The sequence below is a fragment of the Syngnathus typhle genome, linkage group LG8 (assembly GCF_033458585.1).
Source record: "Syngnathus typhle isolate RoL2023-S1 ecotype Sweden linkage group LG8, RoL_Styp_1.0, whole genome shotgun sequence".
NCBI classification, from domain to species: domain Eukaryota; kingdom Metazoa; phylum Chordata; class Actinopteri; order Syngnathiformes; family Syngnathidae; genus Syngnathus; species Syngnathus typhle.
In genome coordinates, this window is record NC_083745.1 from 987,501 (window position 1) to 1,004,550 (window position 17,050).

Below are 17,050 nucleotides of genomic sequence, written 5' to 3' on the forward strand. Positions count from 1 at the left end.
CTCGCCCAATGGGAAGTTTGTAGGCCAAATCCAAGCATGAATCCAAATCCGGCCGGCACGCACGCGTACTACGTACGTACGTACGTACGTACGTACGCTCGCAACGTCAACGAGAGGTTTTGGTTTGATCGCAGACACTTGGCAGCAACGCCGTCCGTCTAAAGGCACAAACAAGCCCGCCCGACAAAGCTTGGTTGCTGCCACTGACAAATCTCTCCACTCCATTTAAGAGTAGGAGCGGGCAGGCCGTATATGGCTTGATATACTACAATGCCGTCCGTATTAAAGCAACTGTTGTTATTCCGATGCATGTTCCAGGGTTCTGGTTGGTGTGGACTCTGATTGGCATTCTGACCTGCTGCTGTTTGTGTCAGCACTGGCGCTCCAAACAGCGCTTCCAACAGCAGCGTCGGCAGAACGAGATCAACCTCATTGCCTACAGAGAAGCTCACAACAACTCTCAGGTTCCTCTCTACCTCAGTAAGGAAGACTTTGGAAGTCTTGCTCTGCATCTTTCACGCCTAGCAGGCACCTGATATCATTTTGGCAGCAGTTGGCAGTCAAATCATGATTTGTTGTTGTCATTTGTCAGGATTCCTACCCTCTTCTCTGTTGCCCGCCTATGATGAGGTGGTTGAGCGGCCAGCGACTCCCCCGCCTCCTTACACACCTGTCCCGGCAACACCTCTGCCGGCGCCAGCAGCGGCAGACGCACTCGAAGCACCTTGCTGCTACCGCCACGCCGCCACGAGCGTCCCAAGCGATGCGGCTTGCCCCGGCGTAGCAGAGACCCTGCCGCCCCACTCTCAAAGCACCAGCGAGGATTCGATGCAGGGCAGCAGGTACCGGCGCTTCACAGGGGACTCTGGCATCGAGGTCTTTGACGGCCAGGAGCTGTGGGATCCCCTGGGGGGCTTTTTGCCAAGAGAAGAGGCGGATGACGGAAGGGGACACACAGAGGAAGCCTGTGTCGGCTGCGCTTCCCGGGGATGCGAGCACGCCGACGGTCGCAATGGCCCGAGCCGCCGAAACACAAACGGACCCGCCGCAGACCCGCAGTGTCATGGGTAAACAGTCAAGTATGGATACCGTAGGGATGTGAAGTTGTTTTACAAAAAGCTTTTGTTTTCAGGGTGAGTCATCGCTTGTAGCCTTTTGTCGGTACGCTCGCATTGCAAAGCTATGCTGAGATATTTTTCAGGCATCCTACGTGCTTTGCCACAGGTTCTAAATTCGCCGCGAGCCATTGCATCACAGTTCAATGGGAGTGTTCATGTGAGCTCATTTTCTTTCAGGGAAATGCATGACGTATGTATTACATTTTGTACAGTAGTTTCAAAATAAATCATTATTTACTTACCTTGTGTGTGTGTGTGTGTGTGTGTGTGTGTGTTTGAGTGAGAGTAGCATACTTAATTCATTTTCCAATAGAAAACTGATACTAAAAATGTACGTCATTGGATTCTATCTTCATATAAATGAGTGTCACATGATTGAGAATGATATCACATGTATTAGCAGTTCAATAAAAAATGCAACCTTTTTCATTTTCCTAATCAAGGAAAACCCTGGCCAGATTCACTTGTGTATGTGTGTGTGTGTCCCTTTAGGTATAACTGCATAAAGTTGCCGTGGCTTCCAAGCTTGACTCGACTTCTTGTGCTGTGCCTCGTTTTTGCCAACATAGCTGATATGCGTGTATCTTTGGGCTATGTAGCACTTGCTCCGCCCCTCCAAAACTCAATTAACACTTACAGTGTAAGTGTAAGTCTTACACGAAGCCCATGAAAAATTCCTAACCCGAGCTCCATACCACTAGTCGGCGGTAATGTCGCCGAACTGTGCCAACCACCATTAAATAGCGAGAGAGCGCCGAAGAAGAAGACGGAATTTAGCAAAACTTCGGACCGAACGGAACAGGCGTCTGAGACAGCAACCCATGTGATTTGGGCTCGTTTCTCTTCTGTCGGTCCGATGTGTCAGGTAGCTGAAGCCTATAATGATGACTTGGAGCAGAAGGAGGTTCCGAGGTACACCCTTTTAAAGCTTCATTGTACAAATGACGAAACTCGAGTTTTACGCACAGTCTCGTACTCGCACATGTACAAATCTGACACGGTTCTCTACATGTTTGTGAGACTGGCCAGGTAAGCCTGCATTAGTGAAACAAGGTCATGAAGCATTGCTTTTATGAAGCTAGAAACTGTTGGGTCTCTTTTTTATGAAGCTAGAAACTGTTGGGTCTCTTTTTTGTTGCGATTCTAAAACAGATGTCTCAACTATACTTCGCTTTCCCCGTCTAGAATCAAATTAGCGTCACTGAGTTTAGGTAGCAAAGTGTCCCAAAAGGCCACAAGTTAAGATCATTTAGCACAAGAGAACATTTCCGATGCCACCAGGATCGCTTTGGTTAGTTCAAACGGACGCCTTTTATTGTTGAATTTCGTTAGTCGTGTTAATGATGGGCAACTAACATCCTGTGTTTTTCATTGAAACAAAATGAGTCGTAATCCAAGACATTTTTCGACTCTGGCCAAATCCTTTCATTTAATTTCTCAAATGTCCTCATGAAAACATTGGAATTGATGTCACTGATTCTGAACTTTCTCTTGCTAATTGCTTGATCTGCTGCTAGTGTGTCGAAGAAATGTGTCAAATGCAAGGAGGCGATTGCCGTGGTGGCCATCAGAGCAGGGGACCGATACTGCAGGTAAGATGCACACATCACTTAGACAGACATTTGCCAAAGAATTCCAATATTTACTTAGTAACACAATGCATGTGCATTTTTTTGAAAAAGTCAGCCACAATTCCAATGCCACGAGCGTTTTCATGCATTGAGTAGAAACATTGGTTGAAAGCACTTGGAAAACGGAAAAGATGATAGGCTGGCTGGCTGGCTGGCTGGCTGGCTGGCTGGCTGGCTGGCTGGCTGGCTGGCTGGCTGGCTGGCTGGCTGGCTGGCTGGCTGGCTGGCTGGCTGGCTGGCTGGCTGAGATTTGGTTTCAGAAGTTGCGCAATCCAACGAATCCTTTGCTGTTGAGGCGCACGCAACTCTTTGGGAAGGCCCACTGAGTTCATACTGACCACCTGTTTTGATGTTCTACACAGCCCAGTCGCTTATTGCAATTTCATTCCTTCCTTTTAGGGACTGTTTTGAACAGTACTTCCGTCATAAATTCAGGGCCATACTGGGCAAAAACAGAGTGATTTCCCCTGGAGAAAAGGTATGGTGCTTTGGACTAAGCAACACTCACACCCTTTGCGCCGCAATTGGCGTACCTACTACGTACGTAGGTCCGTTACGCACAAGCCAGCGCGCGCAATAGATTTAACATTCAAGTTAGTGCCCACAAAGCCGGTGGCCGGTACTTTCTGTTCACAGCGACTCCTCTGCTCATGGCTTTTCTACTCGTAGGTACTGCTGGCGGTGTCTGGAGGCCCTTCTTCTTCTTCGATGCTCAGACAAGTCCAAGAGGTCTATCACTTTGAATTATTGTTCCCACCTTTTGCGGGCCTAGCTGCTTGTTTTGTTTTTGTCATGCTGATCTAAAAGTCATGATTTGACTTACATGTAAGCCATCTTTCTCTCCCCACTTCCAGGCTTTGAGTCCAAATGCTCACAAGAAGTTGAGATTCATTCCAGGCATCGTCTACGTTGACGGTAAGTACGTCATATCAAAGACGCTCCCTCCCTCCCGCTCGCTTGCCAAAATCCGACTGGATTGCGTTTGCTTTCAGACGGCGGTGTTTTCAATCGCTCTGTGGAGGAGAGACGGCAAACGGTGGCAAAGCTTCAAGATATTTTTCAGGCCACGGGATTCCCCTTCCACGTGGCGCCTCTAGAACAGGTGGCCTTTTTCATCACTCAGTCAAATTGAGCGAAATACGGGGGCAAAATCCTTTCGGGCTGATGGTACCAAAATGAAAGCAAACGATGGCTTAGCATAGTATTTTTATCAATGTAGGCGGAAATGATTTTGAAATACACGTGAAGACCATTTTGTGTGCTTCTCCCCTCGTAGGTTCTCGAGCTTCCCAGTTCAGTTCTAGCCGCGGCCTGGTCTTCCTCGACGAGTTCCTACACAGCGTGTGCGGATAACGTCATTGGCGATGCTAGCGCCAACTGTTTGACAGCAGAGCCGCCGCGTGAACCTCCTTCCCCTTATGTCGACCAAACTCGCTTACTGCGGCAGCTTATTGACGCTCCCAAGACGCTGACGGCCAAAGAAGATCTACTCGGCGTGTTGAGGTATTTCTCTTTGATCCGTAAGCGTTTGGATTCATCGTTTTTGACATCAAACATCCAAATCTAATTTGAAGTGGAGGACATCTGACGAAAATGTGGCCTGATGCACAACCAAAATGTGGCCTGATGCACAACCAAAATGTGGCCTGATGCACAACCAAAATGTGGCCTGATGCACAACCAAAATGTGGCCTGACGCACAACCAAAATGTGGCATGACGCACAACCAAAATGTGGCATGACGCACAACCAAAATGTGGCATGACGCACAACCAAAATGTGGCATGACGCACAACCAAAATGTGGCATGACGCACAACCAAAAGGTGGCATGATGCAGACCAACACCCTTATTATCTCTCATTCTTCTGTGTTTTTCTTAGACAGCATCTTTTAGTGCACACAGCTCGTTGCGAAGGCTACACTAAATTGATGTTTGGAGACAACTGCACCCGATTGGCGGTCAAACTTATAAGTAGCATATCTTTGGGCAGAGGAGCACAGCTTGCTCAAGATACAGTAAGTGTTTTTTCTTGATTTATTTTCTTCCGAAAAAGAAAGTAGTGTAACAAATTGCTGTGTGTGTGTTTGAACAGAGTTTCTCAGACTCTCGCTATGGCAACGTGATGTCATTGAAGCCAATGAGGGACTACTCGGCCAAAGAAATAGCCTATTATAACCACATCTCCCGTGTCCCTTCTGTTTTCACACCCAACCTGCACACAAAGGCAAGATCAATCCAGATCAATCTGGACTCAAGTCTCGCATGCTAAACGTCCAAAGTCAAAAGTGCAATCTTTCAACAGAGTGGCGAGAAGGCCAGCATCCAGCGTCTGACTGAGAGCTTTGTCATTAAACTGCAAGTTGATTTCCCATCGACAGTCAGCACCATATACAGGTTAGGAGGACATTGGCTCAATCCTTCACATCAGTAGCCCAAAATGTGCCTTTGACTGGCAAATGTTGCTCCCTTGTGAAGAACCGGTGAAAAGCTGCAAACAACTTGGAAGAGTTCCTCCTCTGCCGACCCTTGCCACAGATGTTTGCTCTGCGCGTGTTCCCTGGATACCACCATAGGTACAAGTTGGAAGTCGGGTGACAATGACACCGTTTCAATCGATTTCAAATCCTAAATTAGCCTTTGGCATTTTGTAGAAAATGCTTCGGCCTTCCAGTCCACTCGAATCTCTGAATGCCTCTCCCAGACTAAATGCGTCGCTGACGCAGGTACTGTCCGATTTCAAGTTTTATGCAATGGAGTCCGACGTATTTGCATGGAAACGGCTTGCTTCCAGGAGGGACACGCCAAGGAGAACCTTGCCGTCCGTCTGTGGAAGAGAGAGGCTGCTGTTCCGTTGGCAGGTACATTTCCCACAATCTTGACATGGCCCCATGCGCCCAACCTAACGGTGTGAGGATGCCATTTGACTTGTAGTCACAGGGTTCCAGACCCAACGGATATCCGAGGCCTGCTGTGTTACAGTTGTCGGTTGACCGTCAAAGAGATGGTGAGTTGACACGCAGATTGTAGGGTGAAGAAGGCCTTTGCTTTAGCACGTAGAATGTGGCGACGGCAGCCAGCAACCGCGGTTTTTTTCCCTTGCTTTTCAGTCTTCGCTGGATCGTCTACCTCAATACATCTTGTCAGAGGCTCAGACGAGGCAAAGGAGGTAAGCGCTCGCTTTGTATTTCCGCCAAGGGAAATCTGACAACAATACGCGGGTCAAATGATTGCTACTCTTTTGTTCCTTAGGTCTCGTATGAGAGAGGAAATCCGAGATTTCCTGCTGGAGGATTAGTTGAACGATTGTCTGGATCAGGAACGGCGTTTGCTATCTTCTGTGGTCACGTCCGTCTGCACGCACGCACGCACGCCTTCCTTCTCTTAGTTGGGGATGTGGCTGTGATCCACTCAACCAATGTCAGCGGCCAACTGCCACCATTGATGAGCCTCAAATTAAGTTTAGGGCTTATTTTTTTCATTTCTAGACCCCCCCCCTCTAAACAAACCTATCTCCAATGGACGTCAACACCTTTTTTTAAACAAAGTTCTTTATTGACAACACAGGCTTTCAACTTACTGGAGAAAAGAAAGTCAATTTCTCTTCCGGGAAATCACAAATGTATCTTTTATTATAAAAAACAAACAACTGAAGTCAAGTCAAAGACTGTTGATTTTCTTTAAACGTAGAAATATCGATAGTTTTCGAAAAACCTTAAACATTGAAATGTTGTCAAAAGCAGTTGTCATTTTGATGTGAGGTGGAAGTGTGGCGTCTGCTGAAAGTCACGTCTTAACTTCGTTACATTCCAAAGCAAAGTCAAGTCACTCAAGGTAATTGTGCTAGAAAGCACACCGTCTGGGTGTGACGGTCACCTTGTACTTGGCTGGTTGAAGGACCACGCCAAACTTGCCCTCCAGCGAGGGAGGAGCTTGACCGGTTGGGCTGGAAAAGGTGAAACGCTGCAGAATCCAGGCCAGGAAGATAAAGAGTTCCATCTTTGCTAAAGCCTCGCCGAGACACACCCTGACCCCGGCACCGAAGGGCATGTAGCTGGACGACGGCTGGCTCAGACCTGTGCCTTCGCTGTTCAAAAAGCGACCTGCGGTGGGGGGAAACCAGATGAAATGGAACTGCGTGCGTCCCAGTGGCCACATTAAAAAGTCCTTTTCTCATTCTGTTTGCCCATTGGGACACCACGTGACTCATCCATCCTTGTGGCATACATATCATGTTAGCTTTTCAAATCCAGGTCCTGGAAGCAGAAACCCTGCCACGCTTTTTGCTTCCAAGCACCGGACGGCCCACTTGCGCCTGTGGGCAAAGCCAAACTGTATATGCTTTTGCATTTGTGGACCTGCAGCTCTGTTCTTTCAGTTGTCGAAATTCTTTTGCCTTAGCATGAGATGATATCGTCCCACCCGTTTCACCTCGACTGCGGGCGCCACTTTTGTCATTCACGACCACGATGTATACCATACATACCCGTGGGTGGCTTCTCACCTGGGTCGAAAAGTTCAGGGTGTTTCCATTCTTTCTCGTCATAGTGCAGTGACCACAGGTTGACGATAACTCTGGTCCCTTTTCGCACTTTGAAATGTCCGAGGCTGGAAAACCAAAATGTTGTATCAGGCTTTTCTGGCTACAGCTGCTCGAATGCAGGAATGAAGATATAACCGCTCCAAACAGACACCTAAATACGAGTGCACATTTTGCACAATTGTACAATAACTAGCACCTGTCCCATCGGAAGTGTACCTTGTGTCCTGGAGGGCAACGTGAGGGATGAGGAGAGGGGAAACGGGGCGGATCCGCAACACCTCCCTGATGGTGGCCTCGAGGTAAGGAAGACGGCCTCTGTCACTCAGGAGGGGGCTCCGGTCCCGCCCTAAATTGCTGTCCATCTCATCCTGGATACGTTTCTGCACCTGAACCCCCACACACGCACGCACAGACTGGCAGGCATGATCTCTCTGCCAAAATAGCTCATAATAAGCATTACCTCAGGGTGATAGATGAGGTAGATGATGGCCCATCTGAGGACGGTGACGGTGGTTTCCACCCCGGCTCCGAAGATGTCTCCGACAGTCATAAGGATGTGGTCGTCGCTAAGGCCCAAAGGCTGAGTACCCATCTCTGCCGTGTTGTTGTTGTGGGCGTTGCGTTTTGCTCGGAGCAGAGCGTCTATCAGGTCTCTCTGCAAATTGTCACTGTACTGGGCCTGGTGGGGAAGGGGCGGGGGTCAGCATTCAACACCGCCACCCACGGCCATTACTGGAATATTCCAAAAGGATGAGATCTCATTGAAGGCTGTGGCACCATACGCTGCAATGTCAGCGCAGACCGTTTTCTCTAGCCTTGAACCCGTAAAGCCCACATGATTGACTTCAACACTTTACTTACGACTTGACCACTTTATTTCTTGCTCCCCTCTTTGCTCTTTACTCTCTTTGGTACTACTTGGAAAGACATGAGCCTATTCTATGGTCCAGACATAACAAGATAGTATCTAGCTACTGTACCTTGTGTTCTTCATATTTCTGATGTAGAAGTTTGTCACGGGTGGAAACGCATTGTTTCAGGAGACGCAGGTCTGCGTTGGGAAAGAGCTGCAAAATCAAATGATGCTTTTCAAAACATGATGACGCTACATGTCATTTCCACCGGTATTTTCATTCCACAGTTGACGAACACACGAACAAATGACACGAGGTGTCATTCATTCGTACGCTCTTCTTCTCCTGTTCAGGGTCACGGACGATCTGGGTCTTATCGCAGCAGAGGAGTTTGGTGGAGAGGTGCGCCCGACCGAGACTGGCCGATCCCCGTCGAGCGATTCACATATCAGTCTGGCTATTGTCAGGTGGACGAATTCAAGTTCAAGCGTACAGATACATGCATGTCGGCGTTTCTCAGGTGAGCATTTCAAGCACTTTCATACATATGACGTTTGCTGACCTGGAGCCAGGGGAAAATATCCACCAGGCTGTCTTTGGCGACGGTGTCCACAATACCCTGGCTATAAAGAAGGATGGCCTCAAACTCAGGATCTCCCATTGGGTACGTGGAGTTGAAACACAGCGAGCAGATGACGTTGGTGACCACCCGCGCCAGGTCAGGAGAAAGGTCCACGCAAGCCTCGCTAGTAGCTTTCGCCAACATGACGGAGCAAAGGGACTGGGCCTGTGTGCAGACTGACAAAGCAGAAGAGCCGCATTTAGTTCAAGGCAACATTTCCTCCAAACTCATTCACTTTGCCAAATGTGTGTGTGTGTGTGTGTGTGTGTGTGTGTGTGTGTGTGTGTGTGTGTGTGTGTGTGTGTGTGTGTATATATATATATATACACAATGTGTGTGTGTGTGTGTGTGTGTGTATATATATATATATATATACACACACACACACACACACACACACACACACACATATATACATATATATACACACGCAGGATATAAAAGACCACTCACTGATCTTCTCAATGGAGGCGGAGCCTTGTCCAAACATGTGGAGAGCTCCGTGGACAACTTTCCTGTGGAACTTCCAGGTAGCGCTGTAGTCTCCAAAGGCGATGTCTTTCCCATCTCTGGTCAGCACGTCGGTGGTTACCTTCATCCCATGGAGAGGAGCATCAATGTGGGCAAGGAAAGATAGGCGGGCGGCCGGCCAGGCAGGCAGACAGGCGGCCAGGCAGGCAGGCAGGCAGACAGGCGGCCAGGCAGGCAGGCAGGCAGGCGGCCAGGCAGGCAGGCAGGCAGGCAGCCAGGCAGCCAGGCAGCCAGGCAGCCAGGCAGCCAGGCAGCCAGGCAGGCAAAGGACTTTTTCAAAGAGAAGAAAGACGGTGCACCCACTGTTCTCGGTCTCCCTGCAAATATCTTGCCCTTCTTCAGCAGCACTTCTTTGGCATGGACGTACTGGTTGACGACGACGACCCGATGCGAGCCCATCATCAGTGAGTACGTCTGGCCGTATCGCTCTTGGAGTTTCTTGAAAAGAACGTGAGGAGGATGCACGCTCCGGAGACTCAGCAGACTGCCGATCAAAGGGAACGACGGGAGGCACGGGAGCTCTTGGAGGCCGCCGTGGACCGGTTTTCTTAATCGTAACTTCAGCGCTAAAAGACTAAGGAGTGTCAAAAAACACCCATATAGATACAGATCCCAGTCCATTGTTTGAGTCTGAGAAATGCTCAGCACAAGTGGAGAGAGAGTCCCTGAGCTGCAGCACAGCACCTTTTTATCCTGCTCCTTCAATGTCACATCCTTGAAACGGTGCCAATTGAAGAAACCAACTCAAACAGCCCTGGAAACATGGAACAAACACAATCATGAAACATCCTTTTGTACATTGAATCATCAAAACGACAAAAAACGAGATACTATGTCATACAAATGAATCGAATATTGGCTCAAGAATGCTTTACGATGAACAAGTTCCACCCATGTTTGTGTTAGTTGGGTTAGTTCTCGCCACATATGTGGCTTTCTCCCACATTATGAAAACATGCATCTTTGTTTCAATGAAGATTGTAAAGTTGGCGTTTTTGTTGCAAGTCACCTCGTATAACCCTGTCACAAAATAAATGGATGAAGAACTCGTTTTGAACAAATGGAACTTTGAACAACGACTAATAGGTGGCACCGGGTCAACTGGATAGATCGCACAGTGTCATTATAGCGCACGCGTCGTCGTTTAATTCCATTTAACGGGAATTAATTGGGACTCAATTCCTAGGGAATAGCTTTCCTTTCTGTTTACAGCCTGGTAAACCGACTGCAATGGTTGCTTCCATCCCGCATAAAAGCGAACGATTAGGTTGCTGCACTGTTTTGTCCCAACTCGCGCGCCGTCGTTGGCTGTCAACCCTTGGCAACACAAACATGGCGGCGTCGTCGGCCGAAGCTCAACCTCGCTTTGGGCAGTCCGTCAAAGGATTATTATCTGATAAAGTGGGCTCTTGCAGCGTAGACGTGATCGCGCTGACACGCCAGGTGCTTAAAGTTTCCCGCAGCCAAGAGGTAGGTTGAGGATCGCAGCAGCTTCACATGGAATGGGAACAGGCAGGCAGGCAGGCAGGCAGACCAAGTCATTTGTGCAATATTCGTAACGCGCTTGAATTCCAATTGGTTCCTTTCCAGCCATGTGAGTAGAATTCCGCCATATGAAATAAGAATGAATTAGGCATCTTTAAAGTTGATGTTGTTGTCGAGCTGATTTGGACGAGACCCAATGCAATATTTTGGCCCGAAAAGCCCAAGTTCACATTGAATGAATCAATGTATGAATTGCTCAAAAAACCTCAAAGATCATAGATACTTCATATTTTTCCACAATTGTATGTTGTTTTGGGATGGAAATCCAAATCGTATTGCCATGCCTTCCAGCTTCTCGGTCAAGCAGCCAGAAATATGGTTATTCAGGAGGACGCGATCCTGCACTCGGAGGATGTAAGTACGTACGTACTACATTTGTGTGGATGGATTAGAAACACTCTTGATGCTCTCCAGGATTCCATGGGTTTCAATTAACACACGAATGGATGCAGGCTGTTGCTAGGTCGTCAACACAACCCTGAGCATAAGAAACTTGTAAATGCGTTTGATTCAATTCTTTTTCAACTGGATTGGCGCAAAATAAACTAATCCATCACTGCCTTCACACTGTGTACCTTTAGTAAGGCATAGTGGTGGTAACGTCCTTCTATCTCATCTGTCTTTTCAGAGTCTCCGAAAAATGTCCATCATAACGACACATTTACAATATCAGTAAGTCACTTTCTACCTGACACCAATGAAATGCACATTGAAACATTCTCCTCTCTTTTCTTTTCTTTCATTTAGGCAGGAGGCCATCCAAAAGAAGTGAGTCTAAACGTGACCTTCTTGTTGTACTTGAGTAGAAAGAGTTGTTTGTCTCAACCCTGAGCCATAACATCATGTGATGCTGATGCTGCTTTGTTCTCTCTCCCCCCACCCCCCCCCCCCCCCAAGTGTGGAGCATTCTAGAAATTTGCAAGATCAACTTATCCACCTGCTAAAGTAAACGTACATCAAGTTGGTTTTCATTGGATAACACCAGCCGTGTGTTATGTTTGCAACAACGTATTCTCATATCCCATTGTCATCCACTTCCAATAGTATGTTGATGTTTAAATGATGTTTACACGTCACGGCGTCCGCTAAGCGCTAGTCAAACATTTACTGCAAATGTTCTCGATAATCACTACCATGAAATATTACAGAAGAGTGGGAACCAGAAATGCGCTGTAATTGCTTTATGTAATGGTCAAATCCTGTAACAACGCTGAAAAGCAGCCAGCACTGAAGTTTCGAATAGTCTTCAACAAAGTGAAATGGGAAATTATTCAGGGATGTTTTTTCGTTTTGGTTTTTAGTGATGTCTTCATTCGGTCCATGGGATACTAATGAACAATGATGTTTTTTGTACTAATTAAAACATTGTTTTCACCCATGAAGTAAAACCGGTTCCATTTTTTCTTTCAAAAGAGCAATGGTAAAAAGGATCAACCCAACAGCTCTATTAGGAAAGACAAATTGTTATTTTCGTGTTGACACATGAATTGGATGCAGAATTTGTCTTGGCGGGCCAAATCTAATTCCACGACGTGGGCCAGAGATTGACACTAAAGCATTTAGTACATGTTATCAAATGCCCTTCACTGACTGCATCACCAGCAGACAAAAGGGCAAACTTATCAGCAGTTTCTTGGCCCAAACAGCTGCATGACCATGATGGTGTCCCTGAGCCCTGATGCTGAGATGCTACCTAATGCTGCACATGCTCAATACGGCCTAGCATTCTGAATTCATGTGTACAGTTCATGGTAATATACTGAATCAATTGTTTTGGTAGACATATGTACATCTTAGCTGTAGATGGAAATCACAAATGTGGTTCCTTCCTCGGACCCAAACACACGAAAATGAAATTTGTGTTGCCATCAATTGACACATACTAAGGACACATAATCTAATCAGCAGTGCAACGACTGACATAAATGTCAATGCACTCGAGTTCTTTTTGCTTGATGTGGAAGAAACTACGCAGAAAACTTGTAATCGTGAGATCTAGGTAATGGAAGAAAGGATTGTTTTGGCAGGGACACCGAATTTGGCCTCGGTGAAGGTCTGCGCTCTCTATCGCACTTTCAAAGACAACATTTTTGATATGACATGTATGTACCTAATGAGTTGCTAAGGATGTCTTGCTCTGCAAAGATCAAACACAGTCCATTTGAATGTAAATTCAAATATTTCAGTCATATGTTTGGTACATGAAATGAATTAGGCTTGGGGTCGTTGTGTTTCTGCAATGACAGTGACACGTGCTTGATAGCCAACACATTCCCCTATCATAGTATGTGAGAGCATTGCGCGTGAGTGAGCAACAACAAAACTAGCACACGTCGCATTTTGATGACGTGCGCGCCGTGCGACTGTTTGTGGCGTGCTAGCCAACTATTGCCCCCCCCGCCTGACGAAGCCTTTGAAGTCAAAGGAGAAAACCTGTTACAAAAATGGACAGCCGTTCAAAAAGTGTTTACTGGCCACAGAAAGAGCCCGTTCGCGAAGCAAAAATGCGCTCCGTTCAGTTGACGTTCGTCCAAAACATGAACGAGCTCATGAAATTTCCTCCATTGAACATTGACAATAATAGTCTATGAATGGTTGATGCAAATACTGAAGCCAACTTCTGATGCTACACGCAGGACCCTAGAGTGGAATGTGCACTTAGAACGGCGTTTTAAAAAAAAGACAAAAAAAGAAGCTGGTTCGCAACTGTGGCAACGTAATATGGCTTTCATTCGGCGTCACGTGACCTTCCTCCGGTGCGCTTGTACTACGGAACTTTATGTTATGTATAACGTTTTGCATAAATATACAATAGCATCCGCAATGGGATCAGTGGGAAGAAAGATTGTTCCAAATAATAAGGGCCACGGTGATAAGAATCTTTCAGAACGAACGCCCATTTCTCGTGAGCACCGACAGGATCCGTTTTTGATAGGTACTTTTGAAATACGTCGCCTAAAGTCATTGGTCGATTTTGAATCTCACGTTGCTTCGCGTCTTATTCAAACCAGTCTGACTGCCAGTAGTCTGTCGGAGTGCACTGGAAGATAGAGCGAGCGTATTCTGCAAAAGGAGCACAAATCTTCTCAAGTCAGGTAATGCTTGTTGCCACTGTTTAATCGACCATTTCACTCAGTCATTGTGATAGTTTGGGAGAAATGTGCCCTTTTGAGCTCGTATCAAACGGAGGTTTTCATCGTGGCTCCGCTAACGTTCGAGGCTAGAAGAATCCGAACGAACAAATAACTAAACAACGGACAAAAAGTGTATTCGGTTCAAAATTTGGAATAGTATGTGTTTTTGTCATCAAAGTGCCTGGGCCAGCGTCATTCAAACAGGTCGAATCCTTTCTAGGTTATGTCTTGGTGGCATGTTAACAATATATACTACGTATCGCCAAGTCAAGTGTGAACCCTGTCAAGATCGACGCAAAACTGCATGCAGTGTTGCTCCAGTCCTCATTCAAGTGTTCTTTTCTCCCCCTCTGGCAGCAATGGACGATTATTTGAGAATCGAGAAAATTGGAGAAGGTTGGTAGAAATGTTTGATTGTTTTACCAGAAAATCAGTTGCATTCTTCTTTGTTGATTCGGTTAGATTGCATACTTACAGAATACACAGGCTCCCCAGCCTGATCACATTCACTTGACACAACTTCTCACCCGTCCCATTTTCTTTTCCCTCTCATTAGGCACCTATGGGGTGGTATACAGAGGCAAACACAAGGCCACTGGTCAAATTGTGGCAATGAAAAAGATCCGCTTGGAGAGTGAGGAGGAAGGGGTTCCCAGCACTGCGGTGAGAGAGGTCTCCTTGCTTCAGGAGCTCAAGCACCCAAATGTTGTAAGGTATGTATGTATGCATGTATGCATGCACGTATGCATGTCTGTACGCATGTCTGTACGCATGCATGCTCACTAGGTGGCGACCCCTTAAAATGGCCGCTTCCACTTAGTGAAATTATTCACAGTGATGCAAATGCCCTTGAGGAGAGCACTTGCTCACTTTGCCGTGTCTACTTTGCTGTCTGTTTAAAAGTAGTTTCCCCAATGAATCCTTTCCAAATTTAGAGAGCGAAATGGCTAAATGTGCAGTCACACGGTGTTACTGAAAAGGCCCTTTGATTCGACAGACTCCTTGATGTCCTGATGCAAGAGTCTCGTCTCTATCTTATCTTTGAGTTCCTGTCCATGGACCTGAAGAAATACCTGGACTCCATCCCTTCTGGCCAGTACATGGAGCCCATGTTGGTCAAGGTAACGCTCCGTTTGTAGAGCACGCTCTTTTCGTTTGGTCCGTGTTTCTCAATGTTGAACGAGTGCAGGCGCATTTCTTACGTTGGTTAGGGTCAAGGTATGCATAGCGAGGGTCGATAACAAATACTGTAGTGTGGGGGTGAAATTGTTTGATTTCCAAGAGCCCAAAGACAAAATGCAGTGAAGTTGGGAAAAAGTTAAAGTCCCAATGATCATTGTCACACACACACACACACACACACACACACACACACACACACACACACACACACACACACACATCTGGGTGTGGTGAAATTTGTCCTCTGCATTGAACCCATCCCCGTGTGATCTTAATCCATCCCCTGGGGGAGAGGGGAGCAGTGAGCAGCAGGGGTGCCGCGCTCGGGAATCGTTTGGTGATCTAACCCCCCAATTCCAACCCTTAATGCGGAGTGCCAAGCAGGGAGGCAATGGGTCCCATTTTTAGAGTCTTTGGTATGACTCGGCCAGCCGGGGTTTGAACCCACAACCTTCCAGTCTCAGGGCGGCGGACACTCTACCACTAGGCCACTGAGCTGGAGCCACTGATACGAGTATATGGTCCACTGTTCATCGACATAGGAACATCAGATATGCTCTACCTTTCATGTTCTTTCCCCTGCATCTTCAGAGCTACCTCTACCAGATCTTAGAGGGCATCTATTTCTGTCATTGTCGTCGAGTCCTCCATCGAGACCTGAAGCCCCAGAACCTTTTGATCGACAACAAGGGAGTTATCAAACTGGCTGACTTTGGACTGGCTCGGGCCTTTGGTGTTCCCGTCAGGGTCTATACCCACGAGGTATATGTCACTTGAGGCTTTCCTCAGATAAACTGCAACTTGATGAACAGTCATCGTGGTCTCCACGTTGCTAAGTACTACGTCTGTTTCCAGGTAGTGACCCTTTGGTATCGAGCTCCCGAGGTTCTCCTGGGCTCCCCCCGATATTCAACTCCTGTCGACGTTTGGAGCGCCGCCACCATTTTTGCTGAACTGGCCACCAAGAAGCCACTGTTTCAAGGAGACTCTGAAATCGACCAGCTTTTTAGAATTTTCAGGTAGTGTCCTAAGTAGTCGCAAGTGTGCTTTCCTTTAATACCCATTGTTTGTTTGTTTGTTTGTAGGACACTGGGAACGCCAGATAACATTGTTTGGCCTGAAGTGGAAAGCCTGCCTGACTATAAAAGCACTTTTCCCAAATGGAAGCCTGGCAACCTCGCATCAATGGTGAAAAACCTGGATAAGAATGGGCTGGACCTACTCAAAGTAAGTCTTCTATTCAGTTGGTTTATTCAGAGAAAAGGCTCATATTCTCAGACCTGCATATGGTACAAAACAATTTGCCTGAATAACATCCAGCACACAACACTGGTTGTTTGTTCAGGAGTTCAAGTAAGATCCATGAGTAAGTCATGAAGCTTTGGCAATAAAAAAATTGCAGCAGCGCACGTGTAGCCAGCCAGCCAGCTAGCCAGCCAGCCGGCCGGCTGATGATGCGGTCATGACATTTGACCGTTTCAAAATGCAATCAACTGTAACGCCTTCTCCTCTTATTGACAGAAAATGTTGGCATACAATCCTCCCAAAAGAATTTCAACCCGCGAGGCCTTGACTCATCCTTATTTTGACGATTTGGACAAGACAAGCCTCCCTTCGGCCAACATCAAGAAAACCTAACTTACTTTTAAATATAGTCATGTTTACCCTGTAAATACGTTTGTGTGACAGTCCTGAACATTTGGTGTTTGTCATCCTTCTCAATAAAGCAATATTTACTGTCCTCTCACAGAAACGGTTTGTGGTTGCTATCGGCGTTGAAATTGGAAAACCACCAAACAATTACTAAAGATAACATACAGCAAAATACAACGGCAGCAAACGGGAAACACCCAAAAAGAAAACGATGGGGCAGGCGAGCGGCCGGCCGGT

General features: G+C 46.9%; 5 protein-coding genes across 6 annotated transcripts in view; 4 read left to right on the top strand and 1 right to left on the bottom strand.

Annotated features, from left to right (window-relative positions):
- Positions 1-1,359, top strand: part of wbp1la (WW domain binding protein 1-like a) — a 2,736-nt gene extending 1,377 nt beyond the window's left edge. The window contains exons 3-4 of the mRNA XM_061285817.1: positions 319-480; positions 593-1,359. Of these exons, the coding sequence (XP_061141801.1) occupies positions 319-480; positions 593-1,071 (641 nt within the window). The 3' untranslated portion in view covers positions 1,072-1,359. The remainder of the gene's footprint in view (positions 1-318; positions 481-592) is intronic.
- Positions 1,360-1,873: 514 nt separating this feature from the next.
- Positions 1,874-6,408, top strand: ctu2 (cytosolic thiouridylase subunit 2 homolog (S. pombe)). Its single transcript, XM_061285395.1, has 16 exons — positions 1,874-2,030; positions 2,636-2,710; positions 3,149-3,227; positions 3,419-3,478; positions 3,604-3,664; positions 3,742-3,851; positions 4,026-4,252; positions 4,632-4,767; positions 4,845-4,976; positions 5,055-5,146; positions 5,228-5,325; positions 5,404-5,475; positions 5,544-5,610; positions 5,684-5,756; positions 5,860-5,918; positions 6,002-6,408. The coding sequence occupies exons 1-16, from the start codon at positions 1,975-1,977 to the stop codon at positions 6,045-6,047; spliced, it is 1,443 nt and encodes a 480-aa protein (XP_061141379.1). The 5' UTR covers positions 1,874-1,974; the 3' UTR covers positions 6,048-6,408.
- Positions 6,409-6,582: 174 nt separating this feature from the next.
- LOC133158296 (steroid 17-alpha-hydroxylase/17,20 lyase) lies at positions 6,583-10,541 on the bottom strand. The gene is made up of 9 exons (XM_061285394.1): positions 10,309-10,541; positions 9,603-10,053; positions 9,222-9,360; positions 8,709-8,944; positions 8,273-8,359; positions 7,753-7,971; positions 7,509-7,678; positions 7,254-7,357; positions 6,583-6,852 (listed from the first exon to the last, which is right to left on the bottom strand). The coding sequence occupies exons 2-9, from the start codon at positions 9,918-9,920 to the stop codon at positions 6,593-6,595; spliced, it is 1,533 nt and encodes a 510-aa protein (XP_061141378.1). The 5' UTR covers positions 9,921-10,053; positions 10,309-10,541; the 3' UTR covers positions 6,583-6,592.
- A 90-nt stretch (positions 10,542-10,631) lies between these two features.
- On the top strand, positions 10,632-12,232 carry borcs7 (BLOC-1 related complex subunit 7). Of its 2 annotated transcripts, none has more exons than XM_061285397.1 (5): positions 10,632-10,769; positions 11,136-11,202; positions 11,473-11,516; positions 11,592-11,612; positions 11,742-12,232. In XM_061285397.1, exons 1-5 carry the CDS (start codon positions 10,632-10,634, stop codon positions 11,754-11,756), a joined length of 285 nt encoding a protein of 94 aa, XP_061141381.1. In that variant the 3' UTR covers positions 11,757-12,232. The 2 variants fall into 2 exon arrangements, with proteins under 2 accessions (XP_061141381.1, XP_061141380.1); XM_061285396.1 differs by having other exon boundaries at positions 11,136-11,198.
- Positions 12,233-13,849: 1,617 nt separating this feature from the next.
- On the top strand, positions 13,850-16,901 carry cdk1 (cyclin dependent kinase 1). Its single transcript, XM_061284454.1, has 8 exons — positions 13,850-13,939; positions 14,336-14,374; positions 14,535-14,691; positions 14,976-15,099; positions 15,752-15,922; positions 16,016-16,179; positions 16,246-16,387; positions 16,682-16,901. The coding sequence occupies exons 2-8, from the start codon at positions 14,338-14,340 to the stop codon at positions 16,796-16,798; spliced, it is 912 nt and encodes a 303-aa protein (XP_061140438.1). The 5' UTR covers positions 13,850-13,939; positions 14,336-14,337; the 3' UTR covers positions 16,799-16,901.
- Positions 16,902-17,050: the final 149 nt, after the last annotated feature.

Coding starts and splice junctions, on each gene's coding strand:
- ctu2 (XM_061285395.1), top strand. CDS start 1,975: ATGTGTCAGGTAGCTGAAGCCTATAATGATGACTTGGAGCAGAAGGAG. Junction 2,711..3,148: donor GCAGGGGACCGATACTGCAG/GTAAGATGCACA, acceptor CCTTCCTTTTAG/GGACTGTTTTGAACAGTACT. Junction 4,768..4,844: donor CACAGCTTGCTCAAGATACA/GTAAGTGTTTTT, acceptor GTGTTTGAACAG/AGTTTCTCAGACTCTCGCTA.
- borcs7 (XM_061285396.1), top strand. CDS start 10,632: ATGGCGGCGTCGTCGGCCGAAGCTCAACCTCGCTTTGGGCAGTCCGTC. Junction 11,199..11,472: donor CGATCCTGCACTCGGAGGAT/GTAAGTACGTAC, acceptor CTGTCTTTTCAG/AGTCTCCGAAAAATGTCCAT. Junction 11,613..11,741: donor CAGGAGGCCATCCAAAAGAA/GTGAGTCTAAAC, acceptor CCCCCCCCCAAG/TGTGGAGCATTCTAGAAATT.
- LOC133158296 (XM_061285394.1), bottom strand. CDS start 9,920: ATGGACTGGGATCTGTATCTATATGGGTGTTTTTTGACACTCCTTAGT. Junction 8,360..8,708: donor ATATTTTCCCCTGGCTCCAG/GTCAGCAAACGT, acceptor TTGATTTTGCAG/CTCTTTCCCAACGCAGACCT. Junction 6,853..7,253: donor CCCTGAACTTTTCGACCCAG/GTGAGAAGCCAC, acceptor CCCCCACCGCAG/GTCGCTTTTTGAACAGCGAA.
- cdk1 (XM_061284454.1), top strand. CDS start 14,338: ATGGACGATTATTTGAGAATCGAGAAAATTGGAGAAG. Junction 14,375..14,534: donor AATCGAGAAAATTGGAGAAG/GTTGGTAGAAAT, acceptor CCCTCTCATTAG/GCACCTATGGGGTGGTATAC. Junction 15,100..15,751: donor TGGAGCCCATGTTGGTCAAG/GTAACGCTCCGT, acceptor CTGCATCTTCAG/AGCTACCTCTACCAGATCTT.